At 42.2% G+C, this 23,682-nt stretch overlaps 1 protein-coding gene across 1 annotated transcript in view; it reads left to right on the forward strand.

Moving 5' to 3' along the window:
* TRPC7 (transient receptor potential cation channel subfamily C member 7) overlaps positions 1-23,682 on the forward strand; it is a 140,050-nt gene that overhangs the window by 80,195 nt on the left and 36,173 nt on the right. Inside the window, exons 5-6 of the mRNA XM_063292884.1 lie at positions 4,078-4,311; positions 13,273-13,537. Of these exons, the coding sequence (XP_063148954.1) occupies positions 4,078-4,311; positions 13,273-13,537 (499 nt within the window). The remainder of the gene's footprint in view (positions 1-4,077; positions 4,312-13,272; positions 13,538-23,682) is intronic.

The raw sequence follows: 23,682 nt of genomic DNA on the forward strand, positions 1-23,682 counted from the left end.
CTTGCCCGGAATGAATTTCAACTTAAAGTCAAAGCGACTGAAAAATTGAGCCCAGCGGATCTGCTTAGGACTGAGCTTATGGGGCGTGCTGAGCGCTTCCAAATTTTTATGATCAGTCCAAACCTCAGAAGGACATTTAGCCCCCTCTAATAGGTGGCACCATGCCTCCAAAGCAGCCTTGACTGCAAAAGCTTCTTTCTCTCAAACATGCCACCGCCTTTCCATCTTGGAAAATTTCTGGGACAGATACGCACACAGCTTCAGGCGGTTGTCAGCATCCGCTTGCAGCAAGAGCGCTCCAATTGAGAAATCAGAAGCATCCACTTGAACCACAGAGGGTTTAGTGGGATCAGGGTGTTGCAGAATAGGTTCAGCAGTGAACAGGCTTTTGAGTTTGTCGAAAGCCAACTGGCAGTCAGGTGTCCAATTAAGCGATGACCCCAGGTTCTTTACCTTGCGTGTGTCCCCCAACCCCTTCGTATGTAACAAGTCAGTGAGAGGCAACGCAATTTCGGCGAACCCCTGGATGAATTGGCAGTGATAGTTGGAAAACCCAATAAAACTTTGGAGCTGCCTGTGGGTGCGCGGGCGCTCCCACCCTAAGATGGCTTGAATCTTCGCAGGATCCATCTCAATGCCCTTGTCAGAGATCCTGTACCCCAGGTAGTCAAGCTGAGTCTGATGAAATTCACACTTAGAAAGTTTAGCATAAAGCTCAGCCTTTCTCAGTTTGCTAAGCACCTGTTTCACCAAGCGCTCATGTTCCTCTTCCGTTTCAGTATAAATCAAAACATCATCCAAATAGACCAGTACACCCTTGAACAAATGTTCATGTAACACTTCATTGATCAATTGCATGAACGCCCCTGGTGCCCCCACCAACCCAAAAGGCAAAACTTTATACTGAAAAGAACCCAGTGGACAATTGAAAGCAGTCTTCCATTCATCCCCCTCCCGTATGCGGATGCGGAAATAGGCTTCCCGCAAATCCAGCTTAGAGAAGATTCTCCCCTTAGCCAGATGTGCTAACATGTCTTTTATTAACGGCAGAGGATATTTGTTTAATATCGAGACCGCAGTTAATCCGCGGTAATCTGTACAAAGTCTCAATGTCCCATCCTTCTTTGCTCGAAACAAGACGGGGGCGCCCACTGGCAAATTTGCTGGTTCAATAAAACCCCTGGCCAAGTTTTTGTCCACAAACTCCCTCAACGCCGCCAGTTCCTTTTGAGTCATGGCATAAATTTTTGGTTTGGGCAGTTGAGCGTCGGGGACCAACTCTATCGCACAGTCAGTTTTTCGATGGGGTGGGAGTTGGTCCGCTTCTTTCTCACCAAACACATCCGCAAAGCTTGGTTTTGCTCCGGCAAGCCTTCCAGTGGTGTGACAGCGAAATGCGGGGTTGCTGCCAGTGCCCTCCCCACTGCAGCCTCCGGAGCGTTGTCCTCCCCAGGGGCTTGATAGAAACCATCCCCAAAAGTCAAAGTCCTGTGTACCCAATTTATATAGGGGTTTTGTTGGACCAACCAAGGAATCCCCAGAATGACTAAGGGATGCCCCACAGGCGCCACCACAAACAGCAGCCCCTCACGGTGGCTGCCCATTTGCAATGCCACCATGCCCGTGTAATGGGTGACCGGTTTCCCCCCTGCCGTAGAACCATCCAGCTGGGTGAAAATCATGGGACGTTGTAGTGGAAAGCTGGGTAACTCCAAAGCAGCCACCACATCAGGGTGCATCAAGCAACGCGAACACCCCAAATCAATCAATATCCAAACTTCAACGGTTCTTGTGCGGGAGCCTAACTTCACTTTCACGTTCAGTGTGGGATAGTTGGCACTCACCGAAACATGTTCGTGCCCATCCTCCACCACCTGCCCACAGGTGCTCCTTAGAGCAAGTGGCTGGCGTTTCCTGCCGGCTGGTGTAGATCAGGCTCCCCCTCGCCCCTGAAGTAAGGAACCTCCTCCACTTCAGTTTCAGCCATGGCTGCCTTCATTTTCCTGGGTAGGGTGGGAGATTTCCCCGTCAGCTTCCCTGAACAATCATCAGTCTTGCCCTTTGGGCACGCCGCCGCTCGGTGACCTTCCTTTCCACATCAGAGGCACTGCCCTTTTGCATAGTGGTGCTCCCTCTCCTCCTCCCAGGCACGTTGACTGGACTTTCCAGTAGGCGCAGCAGGGCGGGAACCCTTGCTGAGCCCGGAATATCTCATCACCTTCCTGTGAGTGAAGGTTTCATGGGCATGCTCAGCCTTCCCTGCCAACTGTATCCATTCATACAGGGTATCTGGGTCATCCCTACCGAGCGACCACCTCAGGACCTCCGTGTTCAGACCATCCTTAAAAAGTTCTATTAAGGTAGATTGGGACCAATCCTCAACCTTCCCAGCCAGAGCCTTAAATTCCAGAGCATAGTCTGCTACCGATCGTGGCCCCTGGCTAAGCTCCCTCAGCGCCCGTTTTGCCCTTTCTTTAGCTAACGGGTCTTCAAAGTGTAGCTTCAATGCCCACAGGAACACTTCGAACTCCTCCAGCTCAGGGGCATCCAATTGACATAACTGCACATACCAATCGGCAGCCCGCCCCTTGAGCTTAGTGGCAATGGCATTAATCTTGGTTCTTTCTGAATGAAAATACGGTTCCCATTCATCCATATAACTCCTTGCATTGGTAAGGAAGAACGATAGCTTAGTTGGATCTCCATCAAATTTAACTGTAAAGTCCTTAACCCCCACTCTGGGCGGTCCCTTCGCCACAGCTGAGCGGTTGGACTTTCTTTTAGCTCCCAGGGATCTCCGCTCTCGAGGAGGGGACCTTGAAATTCTCACCCTCGGCACCCTTGCCTCCTCTCTGCGCCAGGTCCTACTCCTTTCCTCTGAAGAAGGTGGGGGCGAAGAAGGAGATGAATGCCTATTACTAGACTCCTCTCTCCTCCTCTCCCGGGGACCCCAGTCCATGGACATTTTCTGAAACCTAAATTCTAGTGACTCCTATTTGGCCTCCACCAGTCTTATATGGTCAGGGGTTTGGGAATCCTCCTTTCCCTCCTGCCTCACCACGGTTGGGGACATTGGGTATCGCTCTTCCAAGACATTTTGGATGTCCCTGGTAGGGGTCCCTGTGTTTCATACCAGGTGACCAGTTCGCCTGGCGACTTGCCGGTCAGTTCAGGGGCTCTTTTACCTCCAACCTCCTCTTCTCCCAGGCTGGAGCTCGACAGCTCCCGAATTTCTGAGAGCTCCCAAGTAGGGAACCTCTCTGTTCTTATCACCGTGGAGTCGGGTTCCCCCTCGCTCAATTCCTCGCTTTCCGTGGTTTGGGGATTTGGTTTGCTCATTGCTAGCACTTCTCCCTCACAAAATAAATCTGGAAAGGGGCTAACGGAATTTTTTTTGAGATTCTCAGCTTTATGTAAGGATTGCCTACCCTAATAGACTCAGACTCACAAGCAGGAACTTAATGATATCTGATTTATTAAAGAATAGTATGCAAATACAGAGAAAGCTGAGAATGAGCAAAAGCGCGCCAAATACAAACTAAAAACCCTTGGCTCAAATGTAATCCCTCCCCTCGCCCTGCCGTTGCAAACTCCCCCCCCCCCCCAGGTGCTAGCAAGCGTTTCTGCTGATGTCCTGGGAAAGGAACCTTGAACACACGAGATAACCCAAACACATTCCAATCCAGTTGCTAACATATAACAATCCCACGAGATGGAATCCTCCTCCCCTCCCAGACGAAACACGCATCAGCCAAATGACATGCGAAATGTTACAATGTAACGGTAACATTGGAACGGTGAACATGACATGTATTCAAATACCAACTCAAACTTGAAGCTCATTGGGTGATTTAAAGCATCTTTGATCCTAATTTTTCCCATAAGTTTGTTAGGTCAAAATAGAAAGAACCATATCTACTCTTGGAAAAATGGTTGGGAATTCAAATGAAATAAAATAAAATCTGTGTGTATATTTATTGCCACATTTGATATTTAAATGTATGGTACATGGTTGAAAAGTTGAAGGACAAAGTTATGTAATCTGTTACCGATATATGAGTTTGTGTATACCTACAGGAATGATATGGTCTGAATGCAAAGAAATCTGGGAAGAAGGCCCCCGTGAATATGTTCTGCATCTTTGGAACTTGCTGGATTTTGGGATGCTGTCTATCTTTGTAGCTTCCTTTACTGCCAGATTCATGGCTTTTCTCAAAGCCTCAGAAGCACAACAATATGTGGATCTCTTTGTCCAAGACAATGACCTCAACAATGTCACCCTTCCTCCTCAGGTTGCCTACTTTACATATGGTAAGAAAGCATCCTTTCTTAATTCTTTTTCAGTTTTCAAACTGAAATTCTTTTTCAGTTTGCAATGATTAACATTGCAGAATTATTGTTGTTGTTGTTGTTGTTGTTACTTGCATAGTCAGCCAGATGTTTAGAATGGATTTGGCATTTTTGTCCACCTATCAAGTCCTTTCCAACTATCTGGGATAGGCAGATGTTGTTGTTTATTAAAGGTATCATCACAGGATATAAGCTGTTCCAAGTAAAGCTGCCTTTTGCAATTGACTGATGGTGATTTTGTCAATGCTGCTGGTGTTCAGGTGGTGCTCCAGGTGTTTTGGAATTGCACCAAGGCACCTATTACTATTGGTTCTATCCTTGCTTTCTTTTGCCACAGTTGTTCTACTTCTATTTGCAGGTATTTATATTTTGTGATTTTTCTCCAGTTCTCCAGTTTCTCTATTCTGATGTATTATTATTATTATTATTATTATTATTGAAAGTTACAACATAAAGTCTAACAATTAAATGATATATTTATGTTCATATAGTTTTCATATGCTAATATATAAGTAGAGCCAGTTTGGTGTAGTGGTTTAAGGCACCAGGCTAGAAACCAGGAGACTGTGAGTTATAGTCCTACCAGCTGGAAGATGTTGGGCCAGTCACTCTCTCTCAGCCCTAGGAATAAGGCAATGGCAAACCACTTCTGAAAATTTTGTTAAGAAAACTGCAGGAACCTGTCCAGGCAGTGACAAAAATCAGGAATAACTTGAAGGCACACACAGACACACCAAAAATAATGTAACTATGGATGCACATGTAGAAGTCATAACTATGATTTAAGTGGAAAAACACTACTATTCACCATGGTGGGAAACTTCAAGGCTCCAGTTTTCCCTGCTTCTGATTCATTATCTTTAAATTGGCTGTTCAAATAGAGAAAATTTTCAAATTATCTTTTGCAAATTAGAATATATAGTTCCATTTTTGGACAAGTTTTATTAATCTCTGGAATATTAAGAGTCCAAATGCAGAGATCAATCTCCATCCAGTTGCATAAAAGTAGAACATCCTCAACGAAGAGTTGAGGACAAGTCTCTTAAACTTGGGTGGTGTTGAGATTTGTAATTAACTTAAAGATGAAGTTATCTAACTTGCTTTCTCAAGATAAAAGAGATAAGGGGGTGTTCATAGTTGGGTATTATGCACATTTCACAGGCACAGTACATGTTTCACTTTTGGAGCAGTGCCTCCTAGAATGCTAATGGCAGGAAATGAAACATTTCACCTGATTGTAGCATGGTCAACAAACTTTCAGTGAGAAGGGATGTGATTACATTTGTACCAAAAATGATAGTTTTGCATTTGCCTTGTACTGATGCCAGGTTCCATTTCCAATCCATCTCCTTGGGAAAGAACAAAAGATTTTGAATGTTAAAATCCCAACTTGTTTACAGTACATGGATTATTGCAACATGCTTCATGAAGCCCATCTAAAAATTACAACTGGTCCAGAATGTGGTGGCCGACAGAGTTCTGGACACTCCATGGTTTGCCCATAATACACCACTGCTGTGCAAGCTTCACTGGCTTCTACTTTTTATCCGAGTGCAATTCAAATTGTTGATTATCACCTTCAAAGCTCTAAATGGCACAGGACCAAGTTATCTGCAGGACCACCACTCCCTGAGGATATCTGCTTGTTCCACTAGGTCAGATAGGATGGGCAGGCTCCAGATTCCTTCCCTGACATGTTGTCATCTAGCAGGACCTAGAAATCATGACTTCTCTGTAGGTGTCCCTGCCCTGTGGAACACCCTTCACTGAGATCTCACAGGCCCCTACCATCCTGGCCTTCCAGAAGGCCGTGAAGAGTAGTCTCTTCCCGCAAGTGTTGGGGCAGAATGAGGGTGGAGCCCAGCCAGGTGGAATGCTGATGTGTAGGAGAGTGCTGTCCCAGGGTGCCGAGAGTTTTTATGGTACTTGTTTTTCTGGTTTTGTTTTTAATTTTTTTATTGTTTAGTGAGCTGCCCAGGCTTGTGATTTATAATATGGATGGCTTTGTAAGTCTCACAAATAAATAAATTCCTCACATGAAAGCCAAAACTAACTCACTTTATTTTTTAAATTTATATGGCCCATCTTAAATACCTGACTAACAATACTTAAAGCAAGATAAAAAAACAATATAATAAAATTATAAATAGCATATATAGCAGCTAAGAAAAACCAATCAGCCACAACACTTAACATAACCATGATATGGGTTTGAGGAAACAGTGGAAATGTAGCATTTTGGAGATGAGATATATAAATGTTGTTTGTCCTCCCAGCAGTTTATCCCACTTAATAAATAGCATTTGTATGCAGAATTACACTGCAAAGAATAGGAAGTGGGAAGGCAGGTAGAAGGAAAAAATAAATTGAGGGAGGTTGGGTTTTGCAAATTTGGTGCTGAAAAATGAGAGAAGGTAGTCATGTTCCCCTCATTGTGGACTGAAAATCAAGCATGAATATATCTGGCCTGCACTAGTTCTTAACTCCTGTACTCCATTGCTTGGCATGCAGAAAGAGTGTAACAGATTTGAGAAGTATTTATGTGCCTTCGGGAAGGAAGGGGAATCCTTCCTGTGGGTCCTATCCTTTGCCAGGCAGAGTTCCAGTTCAATGGAATTGGATCACATCCAAGTAGAAGATCAGTTTCTACCTCCTAATCTTAAATCGTCTTTCCAGGCAATGCTACATTAAATAATGTTCAGTCATTCTTGTCTGATATAAGTTTGCTCAGTTTCAGTATGCTCTAAGTTCTTGGCAGCTCTGGATATTTTACTGTTTTATTTCCTCTTTTCTAATATGAATGGATGGTCTAGTGATTATAAATACACAGAAGGGTTGAAATAAAGCTGCATTAATAGGATGTTGCTGATAGACACACACACACACACGGACACACAAACACAATTTAAAGCATCAGTCTGCTTTATTCTTTAAATGCTCCGCTTGTCTGAAAATGTTCTGGAACATTAAGAGAGAGAGAGAGAGAGAGAAGATAATGAAAAAGATTGCTAACACAAATTTGTTCCCATTTTGCATTACGCTTGAGCAGGATGATGTTATTACAGTGAGCTGCAAAAATACAGGCCAGGGAAATAGGATAATCATTAAAATCCAGTGCAGTTGGGGCACTATTGATTTATATCACTCAGGTACTGGGAGAGGCAGACATTTTCTTAAGAAAACTTTTCAGCATAAACTTTAAGAATCCAATTAGTAAAGCAGTTATATCAAACAAACAGGACATGCTAATTCATTACATACCCTGTACTCCCTCTCCTCTTTTTTTTTTTTAAGCTGCTTGAAACTTTTTTTTATATATTGTAGTCTGGTACACATCTCCCTCTTGTGACCCAACTTTGTAATTACAGGTGTTGTGTACTAGAAATCTGAGTCATTTGATTTATTTTGTTCTAAGATTAAAATATTAAACAACACCTTATCATGAAACTATAAATTTAGTTAACATTCTGCCAATATGATAGGTGTTCAGTGCTTGATTTTGTCCATTCTTTCCATTTCTACTTTTAACATGTCCTTCCCATTTCTAATCTGATCTGCTGCACCATCACTGTGGCCCTGTCTCTGAAATGTGTAAATCCCTTTCTGCTTCCATTGGCTGAACTTTGATATGTCATAGAGTGGCTTATTAAGGAGAGTTTTTGAGGCTTGTTCAGGAGAGTCTGTGAATCTGAAGTGTTTTCTCCATCATCGATGCTCCATGTGTTTTCAAATGCTGCTTATTTATGAAGATCATTCTGTCAAAATCAGTAGCAATCTAATTGTCTATGTGTTAGGGCAATCAAGGAAAGTGAGAGAAAGGAAGTGCAAACATACAGGTGACATGCTAACAGTTTCATGCACAAGTTAGTCAATATTCTGCATGCTCACTTACAGTCTCATATGCATGCTTGGCATCCTTTTTCTTTCTTTCTTTCTTTGAGAAGGAAGACTAAGACTAAAGAGTTCCCACAAAAGATGATTGTTCAGAAAGACTTAAAAGAAGAAGATATCTGCTATGCATGGGAACCAAGAACATAGGACAAGGTATTGAAATAAACAGAGAAACTTTTTTTTTAAATGAACACTTAGTCAAAATGTAAGGATAGAATAGAACTTCATGAGTGGGAGCAAGCTGAAAGTCAGCAGCATGCTAACCATCTTAGTAGCCCTCATTTTTCCCCAGAACAGCCATCCAACATCAGGTTGTTGTTGTTGTTGTTTGATAAAATAACACACAGATTAAAATAATAAGAGGAAGATGTTTGTTTTCCTGAAGCCTTTATCTAAATAACGTCCCATAGTTGACCTATTATAAATAAAACCGATTCTTTGTGTATGTGTGTGTGTTTAACTGAGACCAGCAATTTTATTCAATTATGCTGCTTTTTAACAATTAATGGCAAATAATGCCTTGATTGGCCAAGAGTGTGTGGTTTATGCTTTGCCTAAGGAATAATTAATCTTTATACAATTATAATTCAGATGATAATGTCTTGTTTGGATTTTCTCTAGGGACAAAATTAATATTCGATCATTTCTCTTTAAACTTGGATATTGATTTGATTGCTTACGTGCCATCAAGTTGGTGCTGATTCTTAGCAACCGCATAGATAGAATTTAGATTCTATCTAAAAGCTCTTTAGATCGTTCAGCGGTATACCCATCACTGTAACTGTGTTCATCCACCTTGCTCTTCTCTTTCCTTTTACTTTTCCCAGTCTTATAGACTTTTCAAGAAAGCTAGGTCTTTGAATAATGTGTCCAAAATATGATAACTTGAGCCTGTTTATTTGTGCCTCAAGTGAGAACTCTGGATTGATTAATTCTATGGTTCTATCATTTGTTATCTTGGCCATCCGTGGTCTTCTCAGGAGTATTCATCAACACCAGCATTCAAAAGCATTAATATTCTTTTTGTCTTGCTTCTTCAAACTCTAATGCTTACATAATTCTGATCTTTATAGGTATAGATACATCACAGCATTTGAATCTCTTTTCCATCATTGCTACTCTACCAAGTATTAGTCTGCAGCAAATGTTGATAGTCAATCCTAGAGGGCAAAAGCTCCAATATCCACTACTTCAATATCGGAGTAGTGTCATCAGCACAGTGCAGGTTATTGATGCTTTTCTTTCCCTACATTCATCTTCATCCAATCCAGCCTCCCTCAATATATATTCAGCATATAGGTTGAATAAATAAAAGGAAAGCATACGACCTTGTCTCACTTCTTTGCCGACTTGAGGTCAATTTCTTTTGCCGTGTTCCGTCCAGACTGTGACTTCCTGTTCTATGTATTGCACCTTTGTTTATAATCTTTCTAGGATGCTGCCTTTTTAATATATTCAGCAGCTAGATTTCTGTTTCCTAAAACTACAGTATATGGCACCTGTACTACCCCTGGATTATTAATTTCCTACTGCTGTATATCAGCATAATTCTTTCTGTAAGCTGACACATAGTTTAAATTGGCTATCATGGATGTGAGCATGCTCTGCTATCAGCATAGTGGCCATCAGATATATTTGGATGACATCCCTAAGATGTCTTGGGCAGTGTGATATGACATAGTTCAGCAGGACCTGGAGGACCACAAGTCTCTTGCCTCCAAAGATTTACTTCAATCGTCCTTTCCCCTCGTAGTATGCAAGCCAAAGAATTCACTGTTGCAGATTTTGAAGGGGTAAAATATGGGAAGGAATTACTGTTAGTGGTATTTTCCCCTGAATATAAAGCCCATTTTGCTTTCACTGTCTCATATTATACAGCAAGCACTCATTTATGATAGTTTCTGGCAAATAATGCTCCCCTCTCAAAGCAGTATTCAGGGGAACATAGCAAGCTGCTTTCTCCTGTGTCAGACCCTTGTTCCACTTTGTTTTCTAAGGTAGGAGATAGTGGAGAACCTGCAATTTCTGCTTGCCCGCCCCCACCCCACAAAAGGAAAAAATAAGGTAATTTTCAGTCAAGCTTGAGTCTTGTGGACAAGATGGAGCCATCCATGTAGCTCTATTGAAGTGTCTTGCCATCAGCTTCTTTGTGATGTTTTCCCCAACTTTTAAAGCTAGCTTACAGCCCTAAGATTCTCTGGTATCTCCTATCCAAGTACTAACCAGGTTGACTTTGCTTAGAGCCTAGATATCACCCATGAAATTCTGCTTATAAAGCAGATGCTCTATCACTGTGCTTCCCTTATGGCTGTTATGCCTTAAAAAAGCAAATTTTTAAACCTGTGGCCATTATGCTTTGATACTCCTGTAGCTCCAGGTATGGTGGAAGTGGCATTTATCTTTCATTTTAATGTTACTCTTAATGCTAAAGGAGGCCAGAGATTGTGTATAAAAACCCCCTTCCAGTTAAAATTATATTTAATTCTAAAAGAGTAGTAAGTAGATCAATCAACAGTAAAATTGCCAATCTTGGAATCAGACAATAACATTACACCGAGACAAACTTCATTTTTTTAAAAAAATAGTATGAATTGCAGTCTAGTCCTGGAATAGTTTTCATCTTACAAATGCTTGTGTAAATAGGCAAGTCTTGAGTTGTTTATAATGAAACAGGGGGACAGGAAGAACAGATGGCATCAAGAAGGGCTTACTCCTAGCCATCCCATGGTGAGCCAAACCCATTGGTGAGACTACAAACAAAACCCCAGCTGATCTTAGTGGGTAGTATTGCAATGGCTATTTTTTCAGAACTTCAGTCTTAAGCATTTTAGGCATTTATATGGCTACTGCCAAGTTCTAATTTGGAAAACAATTAGATCAGGCAGGATGCTACAAGCTTTGTTATAGTGGCTGGTCTCATCATCACTATGTCATGAAACTAATTCTGCTGGAAGTGAATATGTATACATATGTATAAACAGTGTGTGTTTGTGTATATCTATGTGTGTGTATATATATATATACACACACACACAGTATGTGTGTATGTGTGTGTGTGTATGTGTGTGTGTGTGTGTTTGTGTGTGTGTATATATATATATGTAATGCATAAATATATAATATTCATAGTAGCATGGAAATTAGCATCAAAGTCCATGATTCAAAATATGTATTTTTTAAAATGTAGAAAAGAAAAAGGCAAGACATTACAAACTGCTTGCAAAGAGCACTAGCTGAATTTCAAAAAGCTTGTATCAGGAGAATTTGCACTGAAAATCTTGCAGCAAGGAAATGTACAGGATAAAAAATGAAATAGGTGATTTGCATTTTTTTAAAAGTTGTCAGGCAATTTATGCTATGAGTTACAAAAAATACAACATTTTCTGTAGCATTAATGTAAAAAATAGAAAGTAGAAAACTCAGTAGGAAGATTGCCCTATAAACACAGATTAGAAAGCAGAACAGATTTTTAGCAATTTAAACTCTTAACACCATCGCTTTCTTCCATCTGTTTGCACCAGATAGAACTGCCATGGATACCTCCCAACCACATTCTGACCTCTTTCTGTCCTGAGTCTCAAATTATTGGATTTTCTGACCAATATTCATGCAAGTGTACACTGTACCTCTCAGCCAATTATGCTGACTTCTGATTCTGGTACATACATAAATTTGAAGGGCAGAGTTCAGAGCCAAGGAAATTGAATTTTCTTGTCAACGTAGACATGCAAGAATATTATACAGATATCACATTTCTCAGGGGAATGGCATGTAATTGCACTGGTATATTTGTTGATAAAGAGTGATGATTTCATGAGAGAAGAACATGCATATAGTCAGTGATTTGGCAACACATGCTGATCATTGATTAAATTGTCCTTTACAAGATATCCCAAAAGACTTTTGAATATACTAGTGGAACATGCCCAGGATTCTGGCCACAGATCTTCACTACATCGTATAGCCTTCTCCATGGGCATCCATTTAGAGAAGGCTACTTTGCAAAGAAGAACCTTTATCTGCACATCTGAATATGTAGAAGTTCCATATGAGCAAGAACGCCCTGCTTACGTGGCAGGCTTAGCAAAGAGGTTTTCCTTGCTGAGCTTCACATAGTATCCTCAGGTACCCAGAGGAGATGCTGTGTGATGTGGTTAATGTCCAGGCTAAGGTGACTCAGCACAACTACCCTAATGTATTTAGGAATTCAGAGGAAGCTGTGGTTGTTTCTGAAACTAAGGAGGCAATCACAGATAAAGCTTTAATCAAAAAATCAGAATGATGATCAAACCAGATTATTTATTCATTTAATTAAAATAGTATTTATGGTTTCACATGCTCTTCAGGGGTTCCTGGGGTAGGTTGCAATCCATGAAATAAAGTAACAGAGTAAACAAGTAAAATAAACAATGACTTGATTTAAAATATACATTAATCCAGTCATTTTGAAAAATATCATATAGGCGAGGCCATGATCCAAAATCCCGGAGAACCAGTTTGGATATTATTCTCTAGATGGATCAGTGACATATAAGAGACATAGAGATGCTTGAACATGTTTTGTTTTGTTTTTAAATTGAGATATAGAAGGTTTCAGGCAGCTTCAACTCAGGTAGTGCAGGCACTTTAACATGAGGCTAGTTTAATGCAGTCACTAGTGAGAGTCACTAAATAAAGAAGGAAACAGCTGGGTGGGATATTTCACAGCAGGTAGATCAGAATTGCTAGTTGCATTGTTCTTTAGTCTACTTTGGATGGAGCCCTCTATGATTCTTTGGGAATCTTGCAGTTCTGACATTGTAGGAGGGGAAGAAAATAGAATTAAAAGGAGAGTTGGCCCAAATTAGCGGGAAAGAGAGGGCAAGGATGAAATGACAACCCTTCAGTAACACCTAAGAACTCTATCAGTAAGAATAACAATATAGACTGAGTCTCTCTTCTTCAGTCTTCCCCTCACCAACTCCCTCCTCCCACTTTCGATTTGGATCTTAATTATTAATTATATATATTGCTTATTGTGTTTTGTTTTAGCCAGGAGCAAATGGCTTCCCTCAGATCCTCAGATCATATCAGAAGGACTATATGCAATAGCGGTGGTACTCAGTTTCTCACGGATTGCTTACATTCTCCCAGCCAATGAAAGCTTTGGCCCTCTCCAAATTTCTTTGGGAAGAACTGTGAAAGACATCTTCAAGTTCATGGTCATCTTTATCATGGTGTTTCTCGCGTTCATGATTGGGATGTTCAACCTTTATTCATACTACCTGGGTGCAAAATATAACCCAGCATTTACAACGTGAGTATCTACAGCATGGGTTTTGATTCCTCAGGCTGCTATTATGTATATGCTATAGAATTACAGACTGTATGTATTCCTGCATTGTTGAAACATTACTGTGGATAATATCCAGTTTAATTTGCACTCAACACATTCCCGGTCAACCCCTCTATCCAGATCAGACCAATACATGCCACTCAGTTCAGCTAGCAAAAAGTATAGCTCGATGTTTATTTATTAAACATAAGCAAACATCAAAAATAATTTAACTGGTGAAATAGGACCAAGAGAACACAAAAACAGGAAGAAGCAACAATTATCTATATAGTTATCTCCATATATTAAAAGACATATAAAAAATAATGTTGGTAATTAGCTTGGCCAGTCCCAAAGGAAGATAACAACAGCAGCATAGAGATGGAAAGTAGAGCACCAGGTGATACCTCCTGCACCATTAAACAAACAATTTGGTGGATGGAGATGATATATCCAACATTTTCAGATAGCAAGTGTCATGCAGTACTGTTAACCAGATGTGCTATAAAGGGCTTCAAGGAATCCCACAACATTTTGAGAATGAGGGAATTATTTACCTCAGTATTTAATATATATAAAGGACACAGCAAAAGTCATGTTTCAGTGAAGGTGCTTAGTAAAAGCTGGATGCCATCACTGATATATTATATTTATTTCTCTCTTTCTCCAAACCTTTATTCCATTTGTTCTATTCCAGTTAGCAGTGTCTTTCTATATGTCAGGGCAGTTTTCTAACAGGTTGGTGTTTTCTTAACTTACAGGCTCAGCAACATGGCCCTTAGAGGCAACTTAGAACCACCCTCATCATTAAAAATGTTAAAAATAAAAAATGGCCATCAGTTCACAAAGCCAGGAAACCTTACAAAATATCTGTGTTCTTGCAACAGTACTGTGAGAGCATGCATTATGATATGCTTTAGATTGCTGATCACTGCTTATAGAATATTTTGGGATTAAATCTTTTACAAAATCTTAAAAGCCACAAACTTGTAGCTGGTTGTGAAAAATGTGATGACCTCTGCTCCAGCACAGGCCTATATGACTTTGCGGTAATGAATTCAGTAAATCATAATCACATGAAATTCCTTAAAAAGAAGGAGGAAGGGAGGGAGGAAAGGGGGGCTATTTGGACTTGGCCCCACAGATCTATTTGTATTTTTAATAGGTCACCCCATGTTTTGTACTATGTTGATGCAACTGCAAATGTATGCATAAATATAAAGCAAGTGTTTCTATCACACTGTCATGCATTCAAAAGGCAGCATCAGATTGTCAGCAGCCACTATGCCCTTAATTTATTCTCTGGTGTGCACATCTTTTTTCTGACAGCTGTTGCAAGTAGAAAATAGTATCTAATCCTGTAATTAAAGACTGTTCCCTAAACAAGATGCACAGGAGAGTAGATTTGCAGTTACAACTGTCATTTTTTAAAAAAACATTTTATTGCGGTAGTTATCATTCTGAAAATGGTTCAGGGAATTCCAATTTGTATGTATGGCAAGCTGAATTTCTTGTCATTAAGTTATTAAGGATAAAAGAACAAATGTAGCCAGTATCTGAGGACTTCTTTGCTTTCTTTTATGGTCAAGAAGCATCATATCAACAACCTTTTCTTGGAATTTGTATACAGACCTTTATACATCTGAGTATACATACATCTCATCTGAAATATAAAGAGCTGTATACAAATTATATAATCTCCAGAGAGAAAGCTAGATAGGCATTGGATTAGGTTTTGCTCAGTTTACTGGAACTTGTAAAAATGTCATTTTCATTCCCTGGCTTGTTTGTCACTCTGATTTCTTCTCCATATCTCCACCAGCAGGCATAAAGAGATTTCTCTTCATAAGTTTTAAAATATATTTCCATCTATCTCTGATTTTTATTGAGTGTCTCATTTCATTACATCAAATAATTTGGAACAAATAAACAATAGTAGCATCATTATGGATCAGAAATGTCTATGACTGTGACTTTAATACAGCCTACAAGGGACGCGGTGGCGCTGCGGGTTAAACCGCTGAGCTGTCGATCGGAAGGTCGGCGGTTCGAAACCGCGCGGCGGGGTGAGCTCCCGTTGCTCGTCCCAGCTTCTGCACACCAAGCAGTTCGAAAACATGCAAATGTGAGTAGATTAATTGGTACCGCTTCGGCGGGAAGGTAACGGCGTTCCGTGAGTCATACTGGCCACATGACCCGGAAGTGTCCTATGGACAACGCCGGCTCCAAGGCTTTGAAACGGAGATGAGCACCGCCCCCTACAGTCGGACACGACTGGACTTTACGTCAAGGGAAACCTTTACCTTTACCTACAAGGATTTAATCTGAAATAAAAATAGAACTAGGGATTTTAGATATAGATATAGATATATATAGATTTTAGAGAGAGAGATATATAAGACTTGGGAATTACTTGTTAGGCAGAAAATAATGTTAAATATCTCAAATATAGGGTTAAATTGCCTGAAATCCATGGAAATTAATACGTTTATGTGTATCTAATTTGGTATGAAATTGTTTCTTGTAGTACGTATATGCTAAGTTAAGACAAAATACACAAGAATAAACATGCATTTAGGACAAAATAGCACAGCTAAGAGATGGTATTTCTGAAAAGGTCATTTCCTTGTAAGATGTTCTCTTGTAAGATAGAGGTCTATCTTACAAGCCCCAAATGACCACCAAGATCAGCCAGCAGAGGCTTATCCAGATTATGTTCTACAAATAAAAGTCTCCTTTCATCTGGGAGACAAGACACATGATCCAGCTGAGAGATCTTGGGATTTTTCAAAGCATGCAGATGGTTCCAGTGAGCAGGGGGACTGCCCTGTCTCAAGTCCAAAAATTCTTCCATCAGTGATCAATGCACTTAAGTATTCTGAATTCTTGGATAGATCATGTCCTTTATTTCCTTTGTAGGCAAGATCTAATTTTATATCTCATTTACATATCAGAAACATTCTTCCTAAAGTTCATGTGTTGTAATTAAGGAAACTATTCCTGGCACTGCTGTTAGAAAATGTTTTAATGAAAATGTTTGCCAAATACAATTATATTTGAAAATAATAATTGAGTATGAGTAAGATCAATCTTGTTTGAATAGCCATTATTGCAGTTATTGACCAGAAGAATATACAGTTTTACAACTAAAATTATAGATCTCAGATAAAAAACAGAGTTTCTACAAAATGACAGTAAATAAAGGTATATGCTAATAGTGAGACAATAAGTAGACATATAAAGAAAAACAAACTGATTTGGTCATCAAATTTGATAAAGTATTATGCCTATAAAATGCCTTCATTAATAGAATGCTTAAGCACTAAAATACTTTAAAATACTTTAAAAATTATTTTAAAAATACTTAAATACTTAAAAAATTACTAAAATACATCTTGGGGGAAAGCCCACATTACATCATTTTCTGCTCTATCCTAACTTTCCAGGGCACATGAAAGGAATCTGCCAATATTAGCGGGTCCAAGTTTTGTGGTAGGAAATTTAACTTTAGCTAAACATTATATATCCTCATCCAAGCCCTTCTATTTTTTTTTTTATAAAGCTTTATTAATTTTCAAGATATGATTAAAACACAAAATACAGAATATAGAACAGATAGAATACAAGTCTAAAAAAGAAACAAGAGAAACTAAAACAGTGCAAGAATAGACAGGAAAACATAGAAGACAGGTGACTTCCAACCTTCTCCAACACAGATATGAAAGCACATAGAAGTTAATCTCTTGCTATTAATTAAACATTTAGTAACATTATTTCTCTAAAATCAAACCATTTAATCATCAAAACCTAAAATCAGAACTTCATTTTTTTCTGTTACAAGCAAATAGTCCAAAAGCAGCTTCCAAATAGAAACAAATCCAGTTACAGTATTTTCTCTTATCAATGCTGTCAGTTTAGCCCTTTGCGCCAGTTCCATTAACTTAATCATCCAGTCCTCCATTGAGGGAATTTGTCCATCCTTCCATCTTTGAGGGTGTAAGAGTCTTGCTGCTGTTATCATATATAAGAACAGAGTTCCATGTTGCTTCTCAAGCTGTTGGTCCATCAAACCCAAGAGAAACAGCTCCAGTTTCAATTGTAAGTGCACACAGAATCTTTTGAATAATAATACATATTTGATTCCAGAATTTCTTAGCTTTTCCACAAGTCCACCATAAATGATAGAAAGTTCCTTCACCCTGTGAACATTTCCAACAAACATTTGATACCCAGTATACATTTTGGACAATTTATCAGGAGTTTAATATCAACAGTCCATCATATTATAAAAATTCTCTTTCAAATTATAATTCAGAGTAAATTTCATACCTTTGTTCCACATATTCTCCCATTGTTCAAGCATAATATTATACCCAAAATTCTTTGCCCATTTAATCATACAATCTTTAACATACCCATCTTCTAAATTCAATTGCCACAACATTTTATACATTTTCTTAATAAGATGTTCATCATTTGTACAAATTCCATTTCAATTTTTTTTTCATGAACAAAATTATGAACTTTCTTATCCAGATTGAACCATTCTGACAATTGTGCATAATTAAACCAGTGACAAGTATAACCCTCCAATTCTAGCTGTTCCCTTTTTTTAAGTTTTGCTATCCCTTCTTCAAAATTCAGCAAATCTTCATATCTCGACCAGCTTGGTTTGCTTGACATCTCTCTTCTAAAAAAAGCTTCTTGAGGTGACAACCACATAGGTACATTAGTAGACAATATTGGTTTATATTTATTCCAAACTCTCAGTACGGCACACCTAATAAAATGTTATTTAAAATCTTTATTAACTTTATCATACCACAAGTAGGCATGCCACCCAAATCAGAGATCATGTCGTTCTAATTCCAACAATTTTGTGTCCTTCAAAGTCACCCAATCCTTCATCCATAGCAAACAGCAGGCAAAAAAAATACAATTTCAAATCAGGCAAACCTAGACATCCTCATTCTTTGGCATCTTGTAACAATTTATACTTGATTCTTGGACTCTTCCTTTGCCAAATGAACTTAGAGATATCTGTCTGCCATTGTTTAAATGGTAGGTCTGTTGTGAAAACTGGTACTGTCTGGAACAACATTCTTGGCAAAACATTCATCTTAATCACAGATATCCAACCCATATTGACAGTTGTAATTTTTCCCACCTTAACAAGTCTTTCTTAACAACACTCCACAATTTAACATAGTTATTCTGAAACAACATCCAATTTGTGTTTGATAATGTTACCCCAAGTATCTGATCCTTTTTTCAATTATAAAACCAGTCTTACCCATAACATTTCTTGATTGTGTGTAGTCATATTATTGATCAACATCTTTATTTTTTGTTTATTTACTTTAAGTCCAGCTAATGACCAAATTCCTTTAATTTCTTCATCAAATGTTCAACAACATTCAGAAGGTCTTGTAATATTAAAATTAAATCATCAGCAAAGGCCCTCAATTTGAAGACCTCCTTCTTTATTTTCAAACCCTTTATTTGATCGTCTTGGCTAATGTCTCTATTCAGGACTTCCAAAACTAGGATAAAGAGTAAAGGTGACAAAGGACACCCTTGCCTTGTTCCTTTCTGTATATGACAACGCTCAGTTAAATTGCCATTTACAATAATACACACTTTTTGAGGCACATAAATTGATTTAATTCCTTGAATAAAATTATCTCCAAAGTCCATATTTTCCAAAACTTTGAACATAAAAGTCCAGTTCAAATTGTCAAAGACCTTCTCTGCATCTAAAAAGATAAGAGCTGCTTGCTGTTCATTGTGGTGTTGTAGATATTCTATAATGTCCAAAACTATTCTCACATTGTCTCTTAATTGCCTTTAGGGTAGAAACCCACATTGACCTTGGTGAATAAAGTCCTGTAAAATTTTCTTCATTCTTTCAGCCAATATTAAAGCAAATATTTTATAATCATTGTTCAACAAAGAAATTGGTCTATAATTCTTAGAATAATGTCCTGCCTTTCTTTCGGTAAAAGTGCAACATTGGCTTCTTTCCAAGAGTCAGGCATTACAGAACCCTGCAAAGTAGAATTCATCAATCTTTGAAAGGGCTGAAGAAGCTGATCCTCAAAGCACCTATAATACAACACTGGCAAAGCATCTGGACCTGATGCTTTCCCCAGTTTGGTTCTTTTTATAGCTTCCATTATTTCAAAAGTAGTTTGTCATGCGCTGCCTACCTCCGAGTAATACACAGACGCTGGTTCTGTGAAACAGGCTCTGGTTTATTCGCAGTGTAGATACAGTATAGGAAAAAAGCTGAGAGTGACAGGAGCGCGCCGGTGCGGGGTTTAAATACCCCGCGCCGGTCAGCGCCCCCTCACTCGCGGTTACATCACCCCCCTTTGTCCAACACGCTGTCCTGCCGGTAGGTGAGGGGTTGCGAGGCCCCGCTGGCGTTCCGGGATCGCCCATCATCGGTTTCCCTATTCCTCCGGTGATTGCTGTCAGCTGGGCGATCTCCGTTGCGTTAGCGCTAACAGCTTGGGTGTGCCTCACGATCCGTTTAGCCATTGTCTCTTGTCCTTCAGTCTTTGTAAGTTGATGGCTACTTATCTTGAGCCCCTTCCCCTGTTTCCTTGTTATTGTCATGTGTGCCATTGCGCTGATGACTTCAGCTCAACGGCACTCATGACATACTTCCCCCTGTCCAAATTCCCCCCCCCCCCGGTTTTCTGGTTTTTTACCAGGAGAGCTGTCAAAATGGTTTTTTTTTTTTTTTTTTTTTTAATTTCCCGCCGGAGTATTTTTCGCCCCTCCCTTTGTTCCGCCCTCTACCACGTGCCTCTCTAGGGTGTGTTCTTAGTGCGCATGCCCAGGTCACACCCTGGGCGTGCGCATGCTCCGGCCACACCCTGTTTGTTTGGCTCAGTTCGACGAGGAGAGAGGCGTGGCTGGTCGGGTGCTTATCAGCTCCAGGTAGGGCCCTTCTTTTTTATTCTAAGTGCGTTGCCTTTGTTATGTGTGCCCCTGGGCGTTGCCCCCAGGATGCACTGTTGACTTGCTTGCCACTCCCCCGTGGGCCCGGGGCGGGGGGAGGGTGCTGGCGACCGCTTGTTACTGCTTCGTGGGCCCGGGGCGGGGGGGGGAGTCCCGGGGGGGGAGGTCCACCCAAGTCGCGGGCTTGGGGGGGCCCTTTCCCTTGGGGCACGGTAGGCGGGGGGGCCCGCGGGGGAGGGGTTATGCAGGTGACGGTTTGCTAGTCTTGGTTTTGGCTTGTCGGGGTATGCCCGGTGAAAAGCCCGGGTCAGGTCAGGTGCGTTAACGTTGTGCGCCACCACCCATTCTGGGTGGGGGAAGTGTTTCCACCTGACCAAATAGTGTAAAGTTCCCCGTTGCCTGCGAGAGTCGAGTATGTCCCTTACGTCAAAGTGATGTTGCCCGTCGATCATCACCGGTGAGGGCAGTGGCGTGCTTGGGTGCCATCGAGAGGTGGTTGCCGGTTTCAGGAGGATGGTGTGGAACACCGGGTGGAGTCTCCGTAGGTTGTGTGGCAGGTCCAAGCGTATTGCCACTGGGTTCACTATCTGCGTGACTCGGAACGGCCCGATGTACTTAGGCCCCAGTTTTTTCGAGGGTTGGGGTGACTTTAGGAATTTGGTGGATAGGTAGACCATATCCCCCGCCTGGAACGTCGGTTGTTGGCGCCGGTGCTTGTCGGCCTGCTCTTTGTAGGCCGCCTGTGCATCCTTCAGCGCTGCCGTGATTATTGGCCACGATTCCGCAATCTTCCGTCCCCAGTCGCTAGCGTCCACCTGGGGTTCCGGGGGTTGTGGTAGCTCCGGTATGGGGATGAAGTCGCGCCCCGAGACTACCTCGAACGGAGTTTTCCCCGTGCTCGTGTGGACGGCGTTGTTGTATGCGACTTCGGCGAACGGGAGCAGTTCGGCCCAGTCGTCTTGATGATAGTTGGTATATGAGCGTATGAATTGCTCTAGGGTGGCATTGAGGACCTCTGTGGCTCCGTCCGTCTGGGGGTGCCAGGCAGTGGATAGGGCCTGTTGGGTCCCCGTCAGCTTTAGGAAGGCCCGCCAGAATTTAGAAGTGAACTGTGTGCCCCTGTCAGTCACCACATGTGCGGGACATCCGTGTAACCTGTACACGTGGATGAGGAAGAGTTTGGCTAGTTGTTGTGCGGACGGGACCGACGTGCAGGGGATGAAGTGGGCCTGTTTCGAGAAATAATCCTTCACCACCCAAATGGCCGTTTTCTTCTGGCTGGGTGGGAGGTCCACTATAAAATCCATGGAGATTTCCTCCCATGGGCGGGAGGGTTCTGCCACCTGTTGTAAAAGCCCCGCGGGTTTGCCTGGTGCCCGTTTGGCCCTAGCGCACGTTGGGCAGGACGCTACGTATGCTTTCACGTCTCGTCTTAGTGCGGGCCACCAGAATTGACGCCTTGTTAGGTGTAGGGTCTTAAGGAACCCAAAGTGTCCCGCTTGCTTGGCGTCGTGTGATCTATGCAAGATCGCTTGGCGTTGCGAGTCCGGGACATAGATTCTGCCTTCCCCCCATGCCAGGTCCTGTGCCATCGTTACCTTGTCGGGGTTTGCCAGGAACCAGGGGTCGGTTTTGAGGGCGGCGGCGAGGTCCGTGCGTATCCCCCCTGGTAGTTGCGGTTGGCGTCGTCTGGTCACAGGTTGTCCCGCCGTCGGTTGTGCCGTAGAGTCGAGCTGCCTCCGAGCGCCGCTTCGGGTGGTCACGGCCGTCCCCAGTTGCGAGGCGGATAGGACCGTCCCAATGGTGTCTGGGGCGGGCTCTTCATCTTGGGGCAGTCGGGAAAGGGCGTCGGCCAGGAAGTTCTTTTTACCCGGCATGAACTTCAGCTGGAAGTTGAAGCGGCTGAAGAATTGGGCCCATCGGACCTGTTTTGGGCTGAGGCGTCTGGGCGTTCGGAGGGCCTCGAGGTTCCGGTGGTCGGTCCAGACCTCGAATGGTTGGGTGGCTCCCTTGAGTAGGTGTCGCCATGTTTCTAGCACCGATTTTACCGCGAAGGCTTCTTTCTCCCAGACGTGCCATCGCCTTTCTGTCTCGGAAAATTTCCTCGACAGGTAGGCGCATGGTTTCAGGAGTCCCGTGGGGTCCTTTTGGAGTAGGATGGCCCCCAGGGAGAAGTCTGAGGCGTCGGCTTGGACCACGAACGGCCGTTCTGGGTCCGGGTGCGCGAGGATTGGCTCCGTGGTGAACAGCGCTTTCAGCTTGTTGAATGCGGTCTGGCACGCGGGAGTCCAATTCAATACTGTGCCCGGGTTCTTGGTGCGTCGGGTGTCCCCCACCCCTTTGGTTTTGAGGAGGTCCGTTAGGGGGAGGGCTATCTCTGCGAACCCCCGGGCGAATGACCTGTAAAAATTCGCGAAGCCGAGGAAGCTCTGGAGTTGGCGTCTGTTGCGGGGGCGTTCCCAGTTCAGCACCGCCTCGACTTTTGCGGGGTCCATTTCTATGCCGTCTCCGGAGATTCGGTACCCCAGGTAGTCTAGGCGCGCTTTATGGAATTCACACTTCGTGGGTTTGGCATAGAGCTGCGCCCTTCTGAGTTTGTCGAGGACTTGCCTGACTAGGGTCACATGTTCCTTGTGCGTTTTAGTGTAGATAAGGACGTTGTCTATGTAGACAAGGACCCCTTTGAACAGGTGTTCATGCAGGACCTCATTGATGAGCTGCATAAACACCCCGGGGGCCCCCGCGAGTCCGAACGGCAGCACTTTGTACTGGAAGGCGCCTAGGGGGCAGTTGAACGCAGTCTTCCATTCGTCCCCCTCCCTGATTCGGATGCGGTAGTACGCCTCGCGAAGGTCCAGTTTGGAGAAGACTTTGCCCGTGGACAGGTGGGCGAGCATGTCTTTCACCAGGGGTAAGGGGTATTTGTTGGACAGGGAAGCCGCGTTTAGGCCCCGGTAGTCGGTGCAGAGCCGTAGGGTGCCGTCTTTCTTCTCCCGGAATAAGACGGGGGCTCCGACCGGTGAGCATGCTGGCTCTATGAATCCCCTCTCTAGGTTTTTATCGATGAACTCCCGGAGGGTTGCCATCTCCTTCGGGGTCATCGAGTAGATCTTCAGTCTAGGTAAGGGGACGTCGGGCAGCAGGTCGATCCGACAGTC

The sequence above is a fragment of the Candoia aspera genome, chromosome 2 (genome assembly GCF_035149785.1).
Source record: "Candoia aspera isolate rCanAsp1 chromosome 2, rCanAsp1.hap2, whole genome shotgun sequence".
Classification (NCBI taxonomy): domain Eukaryota; kingdom Metazoa; phylum Chordata; class Lepidosauria; order Squamata; family Boidae; genus Candoia; species Candoia aspera.